The sequence below is a fragment of the Eretmochelys imbricata genome, chromosome 10 (genome assembly GCF_965152235.1).
Source record: "Eretmochelys imbricata isolate rEreImb1 chromosome 10, rEreImb1.hap1, whole genome shotgun sequence".
In the NCBI taxonomy this organism is placed as follows: domain Eukaryota; kingdom Metazoa; phylum Chordata; order Testudines; family Cheloniidae; genus Eretmochelys; species Eretmochelys imbricata.
This window is the reverse complement of record NC_135581.1, coordinates 32,014,916-32,031,665: the sequence shown is the minus strand read 5'-3', so window position 1 is coordinate 32,031,665 and position 16,750 is coordinate 32,014,916. Positions and strand designations below refer to the sequence as shown.

General features: G+C 46.4%; 1 protein-coding gene across 4 annotated transcripts in view; it reads right to left on the bottom strand.

Annotated features, from left to right (window-relative positions):
- AXIN1 (axin 1) overlaps positions 1-16,750 on the bottom strand; it is a 172,616-nt gene that overhangs the window by 41,361 nt on the left and 114,505 nt on the right. For all 4 annotated transcript variants that reach the window (XM_077827636.1, XM_077827637.1, XM_077827638.1 and 1 more), the window contains one exon: positions 10,290-10,386. In XM_077827636.1, coding sequence (XP_077683762.1) covers positions 10,290-10,386 — 97 coding nt within the window. The remainder of the gene's footprint in view (positions 1-10,289; positions 10,387-16,750) is intronic.

The following is a 16,750-nucleotide window of genomic DNA, read 5'->3' as shown; positions in this document are numbered from 1 at the left end:
AGGACGATAGAAATAATGCATATCTGCAAGACTTACAGGTGCATCCAAACTCTGCTTCTGCTCTGCCCCAGCACAGGCTGGGGTGGGAGTCAGGAAAAGGAAGGTTATATTTAACATAGCCCTTACAGGAGGCCAGAGCTCCTCTTATGGAAGCAAAAATTTGAGAACACCTTTTATTACATAAAAACCCATGTCAAAGATTGAAGCAATGGGCTTTGCTCATTGGCCTCAGTGACTGAAACTGTGCTGGAAAGTACAGCTGATCAATGGCTAAATGACATGGGCTACAAGTATTCTGGCCCATGACAGCTTTCCTATCCCCCTCCCTTCTCTTGCACTGCAGATTTGCAATAGCATGTAGACCCAATGCTCCTGAAGGATTTCTGCAGCCAGCATGTAATTCTTACCCAAAGGGATTCCTGGAAGAAAGTGCCTGATCTACATGAACCAATGGAAGGAGTGATGCAATGGGGTGCTGTTCTCCAAATGCCTTTGGGAGGCAGGTCTGGACTGGTGACAACACAGGACATAAGGTGACTGCGGACTAGAGTGGCCACACCCCAACCTGAAGAGACTGTAAGTAGGAAGGCAGGTGAACACAGACTTGCTGCAGGGAGCATGCTACTGGAGTCGCTTCCCACAGGAACCTGGGCTGGGACCCAGTGGAAAGGGAGGGCCCAGGTCCCCTACCACACCCCCTTAAGGGCCTAGGCCTGGAGGTGGGTGGCAGGCTGAGGAGTTCCGGCTTGAAGGTCAGGAGCAGGCACCCCTACCACCTGACAGAGAGGCCAGAAGCCAGGTGCACTAACCTCTAGGCCACCCAGTCCTCCGAGCTCCTATCACAAAGTCCTTCAGCTTGCATTCTGACTTGTGAAAGAAATACAGCTGGATTTATTCAAACTGTGCTTCTGCCTCACCTGGGATTTCTGGTGAAGAAGTGGGACTCGTTTGGTCCTAAGGGGGAGGAGGAAGATGAGGATGATTTGGGCTGGCAGAGTGGGAAAAGGGTTTATCTTCTCAGAGATCTCTGTAATGAGTCTCACAACAATGTGGGGTCCTTAGAGAGGAGAGCAAGGTCAGATGTGCCCCCTCCATCTGCAGGCAGGCCCGAAGAATCCCAGGATTTTAGCACTTGCACTAATGGAATCCTGTGCCATATAGTCGAGTCTCACTGCTGTAAGGCAGTGGTTCTCAACCAGGGGTCTGGGGCCCCCTGAGGGGCCACAAGCAGGTTTCAGGGGGGCCGCCAAGCAGGGCAACCAAAAGACTCTGAGGGGTTCTGAGCAGATAGCTGTTTCTGACTGAATATCTGTAAGCAACAACAAAGCACAGGAAGATTAGATGGCTGTGGCCATCTGGATACCTTCAGCTCAAGGGTTTTCCAGACTGTCCTTCTACCTACTGGTTGAAGAGAACCTGAAGATTGACACTGGATTCCAGGGGAAGGTCTGATGGCTTGGATCATGAAGCCATGGGTGACAGTGTATTAGGAGGGGATCGCTAGAGATTGTAGATGGATGTTTGTAGATCCTCTGGACATTCAGGTGGTGGGTGGGACACGCAGAATCCAGTCCTGACACTTTGTCCCTTCTCAGGGCTCTGAAGGTATAGAATTCGGAGGTAATGGAGACACATCCCAAGGTGAACATTTCTGCAACTGCAGGGTGAACTGGGAGGACATGCTTCGAAGATGAGTGACCCCTTCTCAACATTCCGCATTTTCTGCTCCACAGTGGAACTGTATGGAAGCCGTTACTTCCAATATGTATGGGCCGTCCTGTGAGGGTTTTCTGGGGAGTTGGCAACTGGAGGAAGGCCAGGATCAGATCCTCTCTTCCTTTGCCTGGGTGATCCCGGTCTCTCAGGGGCATGCTGTGAAGAGCTGTAATTTCCTGCTTGTGGGGAGCTGCAAAGAGGTCCCTAGAGATGACTGAGGAAGGGACTGGTGAGGCTGCAGCAAGCTCTCCTGGAGAATATCATGGAAGGGTCTTTCACAGGTGCATACAAAAAGACTGCCAAGGACTTGTGGACCCAGGTAAAGGCCCCTGAATTGAGGGTTTTCTGGAGGGCTCTGGAAGGAAAGGGTCCCTTACACGTCCATGGAATTGTCCTCCTGGAAGTTCCTGTCGGAGTGCTGGTTCCCCAAATGTATTCTGGTGAATTCCCACTCTGAGTGTCGACACCTGACAGAGATGACTGTCTGACGCAGGGCTGCTCCCGCTGTGACCTGGCTGCAGTGGATCTACTTGGCCGTGGGCTGGTGGCCAGGCCCTTCACACAGAACAGGCCTGCTACGGGGGCCTGCAATGCACAGGCATGGGCAGTGCATTCCCTGTGTGTTTCCTCATTTCTTCTGGGAATACACTTGCCCTTCTCATTCTCCATGTTGCTCCAGGGCTCCACTTGAGTCCAAGAATGAGATGGAGCGTCTTCAGAGACATAACAGCTGCAGCTGTTTCCCTGAGAAACAGGAGAACTGAAAAATGTCTTCCCACTTGCTGGAGAAGGGAGGAACTGGGCCCAAAGATTCTATCTCATGGATCACTACCTGCCTGAGAGGCAGGTGAGACACAAATCCACTGCCCATTCTAGTGGCAAGAAGCTGGTTGACAGAAGAAAATACTAAACTCCTAAAGCATTTCTAGACACTGTAAAATGTGTGGACTAGGTAGAACACAGGATGGCATGGGTTGGACTAAATGTTTTACTGGAGCTCATTTCAAGTGCCCTATAAAACTCCCTTGTGCGGATTCACCATTTCTGATTAGCTTGGCCATTTCTAAGCTCATGCTGGTAAACTGACTCTCTAGCATCATCAGGTAATCTTAATAGGTTGTACTTTATACACCTTATTACAAAGGTACTGTCATAACGCTGCTCCTGTCTCCACCTGTGCCTGTGTTCAGATAGACAACCTAACCATGGATGTCACTACCCAGATCCTGGTGTGGATTTGCAGTCTGTGGCCTGCCTTTCCCATTCACAGAAAGGCAGGCTGGGGGGACCATCATCCACCAGGAAGCAGGTGGGAGAGCTACAGGGGGAGGTGGCTAGGCTGAGGAGCATCCGTGCCCATGAGGAATTCCTTGAGAGTATTCATATGGAGACATGCAAGGCTGAGGACTGCTGTCACACCACCCGGGGAGGAGGATAAGGCTCTGTCACAGGGAGGACACTGGCAGCTGGTTACTTCTGGCAGCAGGCAGTGCTCTATTCCTACTCCCAACCCACCCACCATGGTGATGGAAAACTGTTATGTTGCCCCGGCAATGAGTGACGAGGAACCACCCCCAAAGGTGGAGGAGGAGAAGCCATGAACCCCCAAGGCTGGGAAGATCATAGCCACCACTCCCAGGAGGAAATGTAGGATAGTGGTGGTTGGTGACTCTCTTCTGAGGGGGATGGAGACACCCATCTGTCGCCCTGACTTGGGATCCCGGGAGGTATGCTGCCTGCCAGGGCCCCGTATCCGAGACATTACAGAGGGATTGTTGAGGATCATCCAGCCCTCTGACTACTACCCCCTGCTACTCATCCATGTGGGCACTAATGATACTACAAGGTATGACCCTCAGCAGATCAGAAGTGGCCCTGGGAGTAAGGGTGAAGGAGTTGGGAATGCAGGTGGTGTTCTCTTCAATCCTTCTAGTCAAGTGTAGGGGCCCAGGCAGAGATAGATGCATCCTGGAGATGAATGCCTGGCTGAGAGGATGGTGTCGCCAGGAGGGCTTCAGCTTCCTTGACCACAGGATGCTGTTCCAGGAAGGACTGCTAAGCAGAGATTGGGTCCACCTATCGAGGAAGGGGAAGAGCATATTTGGAAACAGACTGGCTAACCTAGTGAGGAGAGCTTTAAACTAGGTTGGAAGGGAGCAGGTGACCAAAGCCCACAGGTAAGTCAAAAACATGGAGACCTGGGAGAAGGGTTGGAATTTGGGTGAGCATGGCCTGTTATAGCAGGGATAAGGGAAAGACAAGACAGAACGGGGATTGGGGGGGAGAAATCAAATCAGTGTCTTAGATGTCTGTATACTAATGCAAGAAGTATGAGGAATAAACAGGAAGAACTCAAAATGCTAGTAAACTAACACAACTAGTAGGATAATACGTATGACTGAAATATTGGTATAGAAGGGTACAGCTTGCTCAGGAAGGACAGGCAGGGAAAAAAGGGAGGAGGTGTTGCCTTATATATTAAAAATGTATATACTTGGACTGAGGTTGAGATGGAAATAGGAGACAGACTTGTTGAAAGTCACTGGGTAAGGATAAAAGGGGTAAAAAACAAGGATGATGTCATGGTAGGGGTCTACTACAGACCACCAAACCAGGAAAAAGAGGTGGATGAGGCCTTTTTTAAACAACTAACAAGATCATCCAAAGCACAGGACTTGGTGGTGATTGGGGACTTCAACTACTCAGACATCTGTTGGGAAAATAACACAGCAAGGCACAGATTATCCAACAAGTTCTTGGAATGTACTGGAGACAATTTTTTATTTCAAAAGGTGGAGAAAGCTACTATGGGAGAGGCTGTTCTAGATTTGATTTTGACAAATAGGGAGGAACTGGTTGCAAATTTGAAAGTGGAAGGCAGCCTGGGTGAAAGTGATCATGAAATGATAGAGTTCATGATTCTAAGGAATGGTAGGAGGGAGAACAGCAAAATAAAGACAATGGATTTCAAGAAGGCAGATTTTACCAAACTCAGGGATTTGGTAGGTAAGATCCCATGGGAAGCAAGTCTAAGAAAAACAATTGAAGACAATTGTCAGTTTTTCCAGGAGACATTATTAAGGGCAAAAGAGCAAACTATCCCACTGGGTAGGAAAGATAGGAAGTATTGCAAGAGACCACCCTGACTTAACCAGGAGATCTTCAATGATCTAAAAATCAAAAAAGAGTCCTACAAAAAGTGGAAACTAGGTCAAATTATAAAGACTGAATATAAACAAACAACACAAGTATGTAGGGACAAAATTAGAAAGGCCAAGACACAAAATGAGATCAAACTAACTAGAGAAAATGGGTAACAAGAAAACATTCTACAAATACATTAGAAGCAAGAGGAAGACCAAGGACAGGCTAGGCCCATTACTCAATGGGCTGGGGGGGGGGGCGAGAAGAAAGAGGGGAGAAACAATAACAGAACATGTGGAAATGGCAGAGGTGCTTAATGAGTTCTTTGTTTCGGTTTGAAAGTTGGTGGTGATTGGATGGCTAACATAGTGAATGCCAGTGAAAATGAGGTAGGATCAGAGGCTAAAATAGGGAAAGAACAAGTTAAACATTACTTAGACAAGTTAGATGTCTTCAAGTCACAAGGGCCTGATGAAATGCATCCTAGAATACTCAAGGAGCTGACTAAGGTGATATCTGAGCCATTAGCGATTATCTTTGAAAAGTCATGGAAGACGGGAGAGATTCCAGAAGATTGGAAAAAGGCAAATATATAATGCCAATCTATAAACAGGGAAATAAGGACAACCTGGGGAATTACAGACCAGTCAGCTTAACTTCAGAAAGACAATGGAGCAAATAATTAAGGAATCAATTTGCATACATCTAGAAGATAATAAGGTGATAAGTAACAGTCAGCATAGATTTGTCAAGAACAAATTGTGTTAAATCAACTTGATAGCTTTCTTTGACAGGGTAACAAGCCCTGTGGATGGGGGAAAGCAGTAGACGTGGTATATCTTGACTTTAGTAAAGCTTTTGATATTGTCTAGCATGACCTTCTTATAAACAAACTGAGGAAATGCATCCTATATGGAGCTACTATATGCAACCTATATGGTGCACAACTTGTTGGAAAACTGTTCCCAGAGAGTAGTTATCAGTGGTTCACAGTCATGCTGGAAGGGCATAATGAGTGGGGTCCCACAAGGAACAGTTCTGGGACCGATTCTGTTCAATATCTTCATCAATGATTTAGATAATGGCATGGAGAGTACACTTATAAAGTTTGTGGATGATACGAAGTTGGGAGGGGTTGCAAGTGCTTTGGAGAACAGGATTAAAATTCAAAATGATCCAGACAAACTGGAAAAATGGTCTGAAGTACACAGGATTAAATTCAATAAGGACAAATGCAAAGTACTCCATTTAGGAAGGAACAATCAGTTGCACACATACAAAATGGGAAATGACGGCCTAGGAAGGAGTACTATGGAAAGGGATCTGGGGGTCATAGTGGACCACAAGCTAAATGAATCAACAGTGTAACACTGTTGCAAAAAACAAAACAAAAGAAAAACAAACCTCATTCTACGATGTATTAGCAGGAGTGTTGTAAGCAAGACACAAGAACTAATTCTTCTGCTCTACTCTGCGCTGATTAGGCCTCAACTGGAGTATTGTGTCCAGTTCTGGGCGCCACGTTTCAGGAAAGATGTGGACAAATTGGAGAAAGTCCAGAGAAGAGTGACCAAAATGATTAAAGGTCTAGAAAACATAACCTATGAGGGAAGATTGAAAAAACTGGGTTTGTTTAGTCCGGAAAAGAGAAGACTGAGAGGGGACATGATAACAGTTTTCAAGTACGTAAAAGGTTGTTACAAGGAGGAGGGAGAAAAATTGTTCTTCTTAACCTCAGAGGATAAGACAAGAAGCAATGGGCTTAAATTGTAGCAAGGGAGGTTTAGGTTGGACATTAGGAAAAACTTCCTAACTGTCAGCATGGTTAAGCACTGGAATAAATTGCCAAGGGAGATTGTGGAATCGCCATCACTGGAGATTTTTAAAAGCAGGTTAGACAAACACCTGCCAGGGAGATCTAGATAATACTTAGTCCTGCCATGAGTGCAGGGGACTCGGCTAGATGACCTTTCAAGGTCTCTTCCAGTCCTATGATTCTATAAAAGGCTCTATAATCAATTTCACATTTGTGTAGCACCCATCAGAGAAGCTGCTAAACCGGGGGTGGGGGGGGTGGGGCAAACTATGACCCACAGGCTGGATCTGGCCTGTCAGGGCCGTAGTGCAACAGGGCTAAGGCAGGCTCCCTGACTGCTCTTGTCCTGCACCGTTCCCAGAAGCGGCCAGCACCACATCCCTGCGGCCCCTGGCGGGGGTGGGGAAAGGGCTCCCTGGGCTGCCCTCACCTGCAGGCCCCACCCCATGCAGCTCCCATTGGCCAGGAACGTGGAACCACAGCCAATGGGAGCTTCAGAGATGATACCCAGAGGTGAGGGGAGCGCAATGGGGAGCTGCATGCCCCAACCCACCCCCATGAGCCACTGCTGGACATGCTGGCCACTTCCAGGAGCGGTGCAGGGCCGGGAGCGGTGCGGGGCCAGGGCAGGCAGGGCAGGAACCCCCTCCTCTCCTCTTTCTCCCCTAAGTACACCAAGTCCTCGCTCCTCCCCGTCCCAGCGCTTCCCGCCCGCCACAGAACAGCAGTTTGGCGGCGCTTAGGACTTTCCGGGAGGGAGGGGGAAGAGTGGGGACACACTGAGCTCGGGGGAGGAGGCGGTAAAGAGGCGGGGCAGGGGTGGGGACTTGGGGGAAAAGGGTGGAATTGGGGAGGGGCAAGGATGGGTGGGGGCGGGGCCAGGGGGGCATTGAGCATCCAGGGGGCAGAGGGGAAGTCAGCGCCTATGCCCTGAACCCCTCCTGCACCCTGCATCCCAATCCTGAGCTCCCTCTCGCACTCCGCACCCCCTGACCTGAGCACCCAACCCCTGCCCTGAGCCTCCGCTGCACCGTGTACCCCAACCTCTTGCTCTGAGGCCTCTAACTCCCTGCCTTGAGCCCCCTGCCGCACACCTCCTGCACCCCAACCCCCTGCCGCACCCCACACCCCTCCTGCAGCCCAACCCCCTGCCCTGAGCCCCCTTCTTCACTCCGCACCCCTGCTGCACCTGAACCCGCTGTGCCCCAGCCCTACATTCATGGCCCTGCATACAATTTCACCAGCCAGATGTGGCCCTCGGGCCAAAAAGTTTGCCCACCCCTGAGCTAAACTCTTCACTGGTAAATGAAGGTGAGGTCCCTAGCGGACTTTGTGAACACAGCTTCCTTCCTGCTAAAGGCGACTATACCATAATAAGGGGATTACGCAATGCATTCTGCAAGAACTATCTGAATTAGTTACATTATAGCAATTGGCTATTCTGATAAGGTTTGTGTCCTGTTGTGAAATCCTCCACCAAAGACAATGGGTTATTACTGCCTGTCCGAGAGTGTGCTACAGATCAGGTCTAGACAGGTGCAGGGATTACTTTAACTATAGGTCATACTACATAGCAGTGACTGATTTTGGAAAGCAACAATGGAAAAATGTATCCACTTAGAAGTTAATTGGGTAGATTTAATTCGACACACCTGCATTTAATTTTAATTTTAAAAACCGAACTTTATAAAATGCCGCACTGGTGTGTGCTAAAACATATTGTCTAATTACCTTCTCGTTTCACAGTGGATGGATAAAGTGAGGGCAGAGCAGTGCCTCTCTGAAGTCTATGCCAATTCCATGCCAGTAATTGGCAGGCAGGAGGTGCCACAGTGTCTGAACTAAACTCTTATTCCCTGGAGAGAGACTAGAACTAACTTGCTTCCTCAGTCCTCTCAAATATAAATATGCAATGACATATCTTCTCCCCTGGGACTTAAAATTAAAGCACAAAACTTAATAGGAAAACTGTATCTTTCCTTGTGGAGTGTCTGTGTGAAATTTACAAGGAGCAGGTAATTCTCAAAGAACATGCTGATAAGCACTACAGTAGAAACGTTTACAAGCAGCAGGTGTCCAATTTAAACCTTGCCTTTTAAAAAAAAACCTGTTTCCCAAAAAAAGTCAATAAAATTTCATGCTAAGTAAAACTAATTAGCTTGCGAGTAACCACTGCTGGAATGACACTTATTCATCTCAACAAAAGAAATATCTGGCAGATGGAAGTTCGTTAAGGCAGAGTTTGCCATACATATTTTATGCGCCACACTCAGAATTTATAACCTGCGGTTCACTGAAGCGTTGCCAGTACACTTGATCAATAGAAAGCCACTATTATTTTTATCCAAAAGGTAAAGCTGCTGACAGGCTTTGAAGTCAAAGAATATTCACTCAGTAGTTCCCGCTGTTCGGCAATTGAAAAAAAAAAAAAAAAGGCCAAGCCTTCAAATTTCAACTCTAACAAAGCAATGCTTACAGTAAAAACGGCAGCAGCGGGAAATAAAAAGGCACCCAGCCAGTCTTTTCGACAGCAACCACACTGTGAAAGCAAATATGTGAAAGGAGAAGAGGCTGAACAACGGTGGCTAGTAAGCTTCCATAGCCAGGGCTTTTATTTTCAACCCAATGATCAAAGCTCAGGAGACCCTCTTAAATCATCAGGAAAATAATCTAATTTAAAAGGCAAAACAAAGATTTAAAACACAAGATTAAAACAAGCGTGGATTTTGCCTGCATTGCACTGCTTCTGAACAGGCAGGATGAGAGTGACTATGCTAAGTGAAATCATTTCTCGGAGGACAGGGACATTTTCTCAATTTGATTTGTGCTAGAGCACAGCTGCCCAAGGACGAAAGTAGTATCTTTATTTTCTGCTAAACATGACATGTCACATGTAACTTCTCGCTCAGGGGAAAAAAAGCTTACAGGGATCAGCAAATGTGCAGAAGTTGCTACAGAATCCAAAGGGTTATGCTAAGGGTCTAAGACCACGCTCTTTGCCTGATGAAACCGGGGAAAAACTAGAGACAAGAAAGGAGCCCACCTTTCTATCTTATATCCCAAAATAGCGGTCCTCTGCATCAGGCTGGGCTGCCTGGACAGAAACACCAGTTGGAGACATGACATTTGTCAAATAGCCACCAATCCAGATCCCTAAATTGCCCCTAAATTTACATTATTTCTCTGCTCAGCTTTACTTTGTGCTAGATGGGTAGGAGCTACATGTTACAGAACTATATCCAAAATTAGCTCCAAAGTGCTTACTGTGAGGTGCCTGCCACCACAATATATGTGAGCTTGCAACTGTAGCTAGCCCAGCCATCTTACCCAACAACCCAACCCCTGTCCTGGATCCTCAAACAGGCAACTATTCACCAATTACCTTAAAGGGCTGTGCATTTTAAAATCCAGTGTTGAGTAGGCGTAACAGTTTTGAAGTGGACTATTCAACTTTGCCTCTCGAGAGCCCACTGGACCACCATTTTAAAAAGCAATGCACTCCCCTGTGACTCCCATACCACCTGGAGACCTGATCTTTTGCTGACTAAGTGTGCACCTTCAGTCTCTCGTACTGGGAGACAAACTTCTCGACAGGCAGAGTATTGCTACTTACAGGAATGTGAGGTAGTGGCACACGTCCATTTGCTTTGGCACTTTCCTGCATCTCTCGGCGATGCTGCTTTCGGAGTCTGTACGGTGGGATCCCATCTCTGCCAGGACAAAACGACAATACGCGCCACTTTAGTGCCTTCCATGAGCTGATCTCAAAGCACACTACCTTCATTTAAGCGTCATAACTCCCTTCTGAAGCAGGTATTATCTCTGTTTCATAGATGAGGAAACTGAAGGAGAAAGGTTCCTTGTACTCTTGTCAAGTGAGCTGGTTATGGAAGATAGGAGCTAGTGAGGAGCAGTCAAATGTAAGAGAGTGCCGCTTAAACATAACATATGAAGACAAGCAACTGAATAGTGACAAAATGTATATGTGCTTATATACAAATGCTAGAAGTCTAGACATTTTCCATCATTGTTTGCAGTGGTGTTGTAGCCATGCTGATCCCAGGATGTTGGGCAGACAATGTGGGTGAGGTAATATCATTTATTGGACCTGCTTCTGTTGATGAAAGCGACAAGCTTTTGAGCTTTCAAAAACCTGTCGCTTTCACCAACAGAAGCTGGTCCAATAAAAGATACCACCTCTTCTCTCTAGAAGTTTACATACTAAGATGGGTGAACTTGAGTGCATTAAAGGAGGATATTGATATAACAGGCATCATGGAAACTTGGTGGAATGAAGATAATCAATGGGACACAGTAATACTAGGGTACAACATATCTAAGAATAAGAGAGTAGGTTGCACTGGTGGGGGAGTGGCACTACCTGTGAAAGAAAGCATTGAGTCAAATAAAGTAAAAATCTTAAATGACTCAAACTCTACCATAGGATCTCTATGGATAGAAATTCCATACTTGAACAATACGTGTACAGCAGTAGCAATATACTACTGACCATCTGACAGAGGATGGTGACAGTGACTGTGAAATGCTCAGGCAGATTAGAGAGGCTGAAAAGGCAAAAAACACAATAATAATGGAGGATTTCAGGTATCTTCATATTGGCTGGGTATTATGGCAAGGCGCCTCCTTCGCCTCTCCAGGCAGTACAGGGGGCCTGGAGTAAATCAGTTTCATTCCAGAGAGATTTTATTCCTCACTCAGGTTTGATTTTTCAGTGTTTACAAGGTGGGTCTCAGGGTAGGCCCAAGGAGTGCTCTTCAGCCAAACAAACAAAAAAACAAGTTAATAACATAAAAAGATCGAAGAGTCATCTGTTTAGTGTGCAGTGGCAGTCAAAAAACTAACAGAATGCTAGGAACCATTAGGAAAGGAATAGATAATAAAACAAAAAATATCATAATGCCCCTATATACATCAATGGTACTCCTACACCTTGAATACTGTGTGCAATTCTGGTTGCCCCATCTCAAAGAAGATATATTGGAATTGGAAAAGGTACAGAGTAGGGCAACAAAAATGAATCAGGGTATGAAATAACTTCCATGTGAGGAAAAGTTAAAATGACTGGGACTGCTCAGCTTAGAAAAGAGACGACAGAGGTCTATATAATCATGACTTGTGTGGAGAATGTGAATAGGGAAGTGTTATTTACACAACACAAGAACTAGCGCTCACCTAAGAAATTTATAGACAGCAGTTTAAAGCAAGTAAAAGGCAGTACTTATTCACACAAAATGCACAGCCAACCTGGAGAACTAGTTGCCATGGGGTACTGTGAAGGCCAAAAGTATAGCTGGATTCAAAAAAGGATTAGATAAGTTTGATGGAGGATACTCCATCACTGGCTGTTAGTCAAGATGGTAGGGATGCAACCCCATGCTCTAGGTTTCCCTAAACCTCCAACTGGCTGAAGCTGGGACTGGGCGACAGGAGATGGATCACTCAAAATTGCCCTGTTCTGTTCATTCCCTCTGAAGCATCTGGCACTGGCCACAGTTGGAAGACAGGATACTGAGCTAGATGGACCATTGGTCTGACCCTGTATGGCCATTCTTATGTTCTTATAACTATATCTGCTTATATGACCACTAACTCCTACCAACATTTCTCTTTCTGTTCAAAACACTAGAAATTAAATGAGAAAATTTCATTAATGCAGCGTTCAGGTTCCCTGGCTGTATCTGTTGCCCTTCCAGAATGTCAAGTTCAGCAAAATTCACTCCTTTCCTATCATCTTTACCAGGATATAGAATTCCCCCTTTAATAAATTCACCCCAAGAGATGTTTCCAACCAAACCATGTGCTCATCCACATTTGCTGGCTTTCCCCCAGCACTTGGTTTAAAAATTTCTCTATAACCTCTTTTAATTTTACACGCCAGCGATCTGGTTCTGTTTTGGTCTAGGTGGAGCACCCATGGAAAAAACTTAGTGGGTGCTTAGCAGCCACCAACAACCAGTACCCCCCGCGCCTCCCGCCCACTGATGGCCCTGCCAATCAACTCCTCCCTCTCAGCACATCCCGCCCTCCGCGATCAGCTGTTCCACAGCATGCAGGAGGTACGGGGCGGGGAGGAGCGCGATGGGGTGCACTTGTGGGAAGGGGCGGAACTGGGTGGGAAGGGGGAGGGTGGGGGTAGGGAAGAGGTGGGGTGGGGGCTTGAGGGAAGGGGTGGAGTAGGGGCAGGGTCTGGAGCTGAGTGGGAGTTGAGCACCCCCGGGGAAAGGAGGAAGCTGGTGCCTGTGGTGCAAGCAAACAATGTGTGTTTTAATACGGCTAAATGTAAATATATATAACCAGGAACCATGAATATAGGCCATTCTTACATGATGGGGGACCATATCCTGGGAAGCAGTGACTCTAAAAAAGATTGAGGGTCATGGTGGAAAATCAGCTGAACATGAGCTCCCAGTGCAATGCTGTGGCCAAAAGGACGAATGTGATCCTTGGATGCATAATCAAGGGAATCACAAGCAGAAATAGAGAGGTTATTTTACCTCTGTATTTGGCAGTTGGTGCAACTACTGCTAGAATACCGTGTCCAGGTCTTGCGTCCTCAATTCAGGAAGTATGCTGATGAACTGGAGAGGGTTCAGAGGAAAGCTACAAGAATGATTAAAGGATTAGATTATCTGCCTATAGTGGTAGACTCAAGGAGCTCAATCTATTTAGCTTAACAAAGAGAAGGTTAAGGGGTGGCTTGTTTATAGTCTATAAGTACCTACATGGGGAACAAATATTTAATGATGAGCTCTTCAATCTAGTGGAGAAAGGTCTAACATGATCCAATGGCTGGAAACTGAAGCTAGACAAATTCAGACTGGAAATAAAGCGTAATTAACCATTGGAACACACTACCATGGGCGGGGTAGGGGTGGGGGGGGAGATTCTCCATGCCCGGCATTTTTAAATCAAGACAGGATTTTTTCTAAAAGCTCTGCTCCAGATTTCGGGGCAGTTCTCTAGCCTGTGCTATGAAGGGTTCAGACTAGATGATCACGATGGTCCTTCTGGCTCGGAATCTATGAAGAAAATGTAGGGCTGACAGGCAGTACTGCCCCTATTCTCCCTGCCCTTCTCCTGTCACTCACCTCCATGTCTCCCTTTCCAGTATCCCATCCCACTCCTCCAACTTCACCTATGCCCCACTCCTTTCCATCCCTTGATCCACAACTGCTCTCCTACCAACTCATCCCTATTTCTTCCCCTCTCATAATCATCCATCTCCTTGTTGCACCCCAAAGCTCTTTGCCACCTCTGACAGCCCTGATCACCTTCCCCTCCCACAGAACATCTGCATGGGTAATTTATTTTCTTTTAAAAAATAATGTCTGTGCCTTCTGAATACTCTGCTGTCGTCCGATTACATCTCCCCAAAATACAAAAAACCCTTGGACAGAGGCAGGTGGTAGCAAGAAGCCTCTTTTCTGTATTTCAGATTTCTGCCTATGGCTGGATTTGAGCTCACAGTGACCGGGCGTTGCTCAGGCTCGATGGCTGTAACATTCTTCCTTGAACTATTCAGTTCCCATGATCCATAGATAGCTTCCAACTGCCTTAGCCTCCGTCTCTGCACATGCACAGTGTAATCTGTTTGGGGCGGGAGCTTTAGAGCTGCTTCGTGCACGCTTAACTAGAGAACCAAGCTCTTCGGCGAACAACTCTGTCATTCGATTTCCCTCGAAGGGCTAGTGGGTGGCATGTACTCTTTTCGGGGAACTCTTGAGCGTTTGAGTTCCTGGTGTAATTGTCTCAGCCCTGGTTTGCTATCTATGCACAAAAAATAGAGATTGCTAAAACAAGTGAACTTAGAGAAAAAGTGGGGTGGGTTTTTTGGGGGGGAGAAAGGGGACTATAATTTGGAAATCCCTTGGTCATATGGCTCCAAATTTGCATCAGTAACCAAACCCCATGCCGCTAGGAGGCACACCAAATTTCAAGGCAATCTGAGTAACCAGGTGGATCTTAGAGCACTTAGAAGAGTTGCGCTTTAAACAGCCAGTCTTAACCTTCAGCGTAGCACAGCTGGTGCTCTGCTGTAATACAGTGAGTAGACCACAGATTGGTCTGGGAGAGGAGGAGGAAGAAAAGGCAGTACAAGGATAACTACAGTGAGGAAAACTTAGCCTGGAAATCAGGGACACATTTTTAAATACTGAGGGTAGTTAACCACTGGAGCAGCTTCCAAAGGGATGTGGTGAATTCCCTATCACTGATATCTTTCTAAAAGATACTCTAACTCAACCAGAAGTTATGGGCTTGACCCAGGAATCACTGGATGAAAATTTATGACCTGTGCTATGCAGGAGGTCAGGCAAGATGATCGCCATGTTCCCTTCTGGCCTTAAAATCTATGGATTGTTACTGCATGGTTGGGTTCTGCTGAAAGTTCCAAAGAACAGTTTCTAATTAGCTCTGTTACCATGCATCTGAGGAGCCTCATCCTCCCACATTCAGGTGCTATGGTGCATGACAGTAAGTGTGTTCCTCCTTTCCCCTTGCCCAGTGGCCTCTGAACCCACCCATCTGCTCTGAGGACACTGCCACATGTGGGTGGTGACTAGAGCTGGTCCACTCATCCACTGCAAGTAAACAGCCATTGTGAATATTTAGTTTTTCCATCAAATAATTATTTGCATGTGTTTCCATTTTTGCACCCATACCATGCCAACGCTCAGGAGGTTAGCCATTTGTTCAGACAGGTGGCTCTAAATTTGTTGTTCAGTGTTTAAGAGGGGACTGGTCTAGCTACTTAAAGAGTTTCTGTGTCATTTCACTAATTCCCTTCTGTTTTCTCCTTCAGCTCATGGATGAGCAGGGGAAATGCAGAGCACAATAAAGAAAGAGTCAGTGGCTGCAATTAAGTATATTTGGTTATTTTCCCAATTATTTTTGAATGGTTATAATGTTAGTGTATATGACTTCAGAAAATGTCTGGCCCTTGATCCTAATATTTGTTAATGTTTAATAAATGTTTTGTAATTTAAGCTGTGAATAATGTAGCATACAGAGCTAGTTTATATCTAATTCAGCGTGTTCTGCTCATTACACAAGATGTTTCTCCAGCACGGCGGAGACCAGCCTAGCTGATACCTTGGTTGCACTGGGGCTTTGCACATCTGAGGCAGAGCCAAGAGGAGCCAAGTAGATGCCTTGGCTGCCACTGAGAGAGAAGCAGCAGCATACAGAGCACTGAGAATTTGCTGAAAGGCAGGGCAAAGCACTATGAAACAGAGCTAGGCAGAGGCTTTGATCCATACTTGCACTGCGAGTCCCAGTGCAGGAGGGGCAATGCACAGCTAGCTCTGTGGTGGTGAACTCCGTCACAAAGTTCAGGGCAGCTGCACCTGTATTCCCCCTCTGTGGGCCACCAAGGGCATCCACTGTAAGCTTTCATCTCCAAGCCATCACCTCCTTGGACAGAGAACCACATCTCACTCCCTCCTGACTGGGGTTTATCCAGGCTGTACAGTTCCCTGCCTATACTGTGTTATTTCCTTCAAGCCAGACTGCCTAAGCAGGCAGTGTCTGTGTTTTGCTCTCTCCTCAGAGACTATAAAGAGCATATTTTTCCACTGTCATAAGTTACTACCCAGCTTGTCTAAGCAAGCACATTTATTCATAAGAAAAAAAGCATTAGCATCAGAGAATCATAGGGTGAGTAGGGACCGCAAGAGTCACCTAGTCTTAACCCTCAAGACGCAGGATTTGTTGGGTCTAAACCGTTCAAGAGAGATGGCTGTCCAGCCTCCTTGTGAAAACTTCCAGTGAAGGAGCTTCCACAAGCTCCCTAGGCAGTCTGTTCCATTGTCCTTCTCTTCTTAGAGTTAGGAAGTTTTTCCTGAGATTTAATCTAAATCTGCTATACTGTAGTTTGAACCCATTGCCTCTTGTCCTGCCCTCTGTGGCAGGAGAGAACAACTTTTCTCCATCTTTTTTATGGCAGCCTTTCAAATATTTGAAGACTGCTATCATGTCCCCTGCTCAATCTCCTCTTTTCCAAACTAAACATACCCAGTTCCTTCAGCCCTTGCTCATATGGCTTATATTCCATCC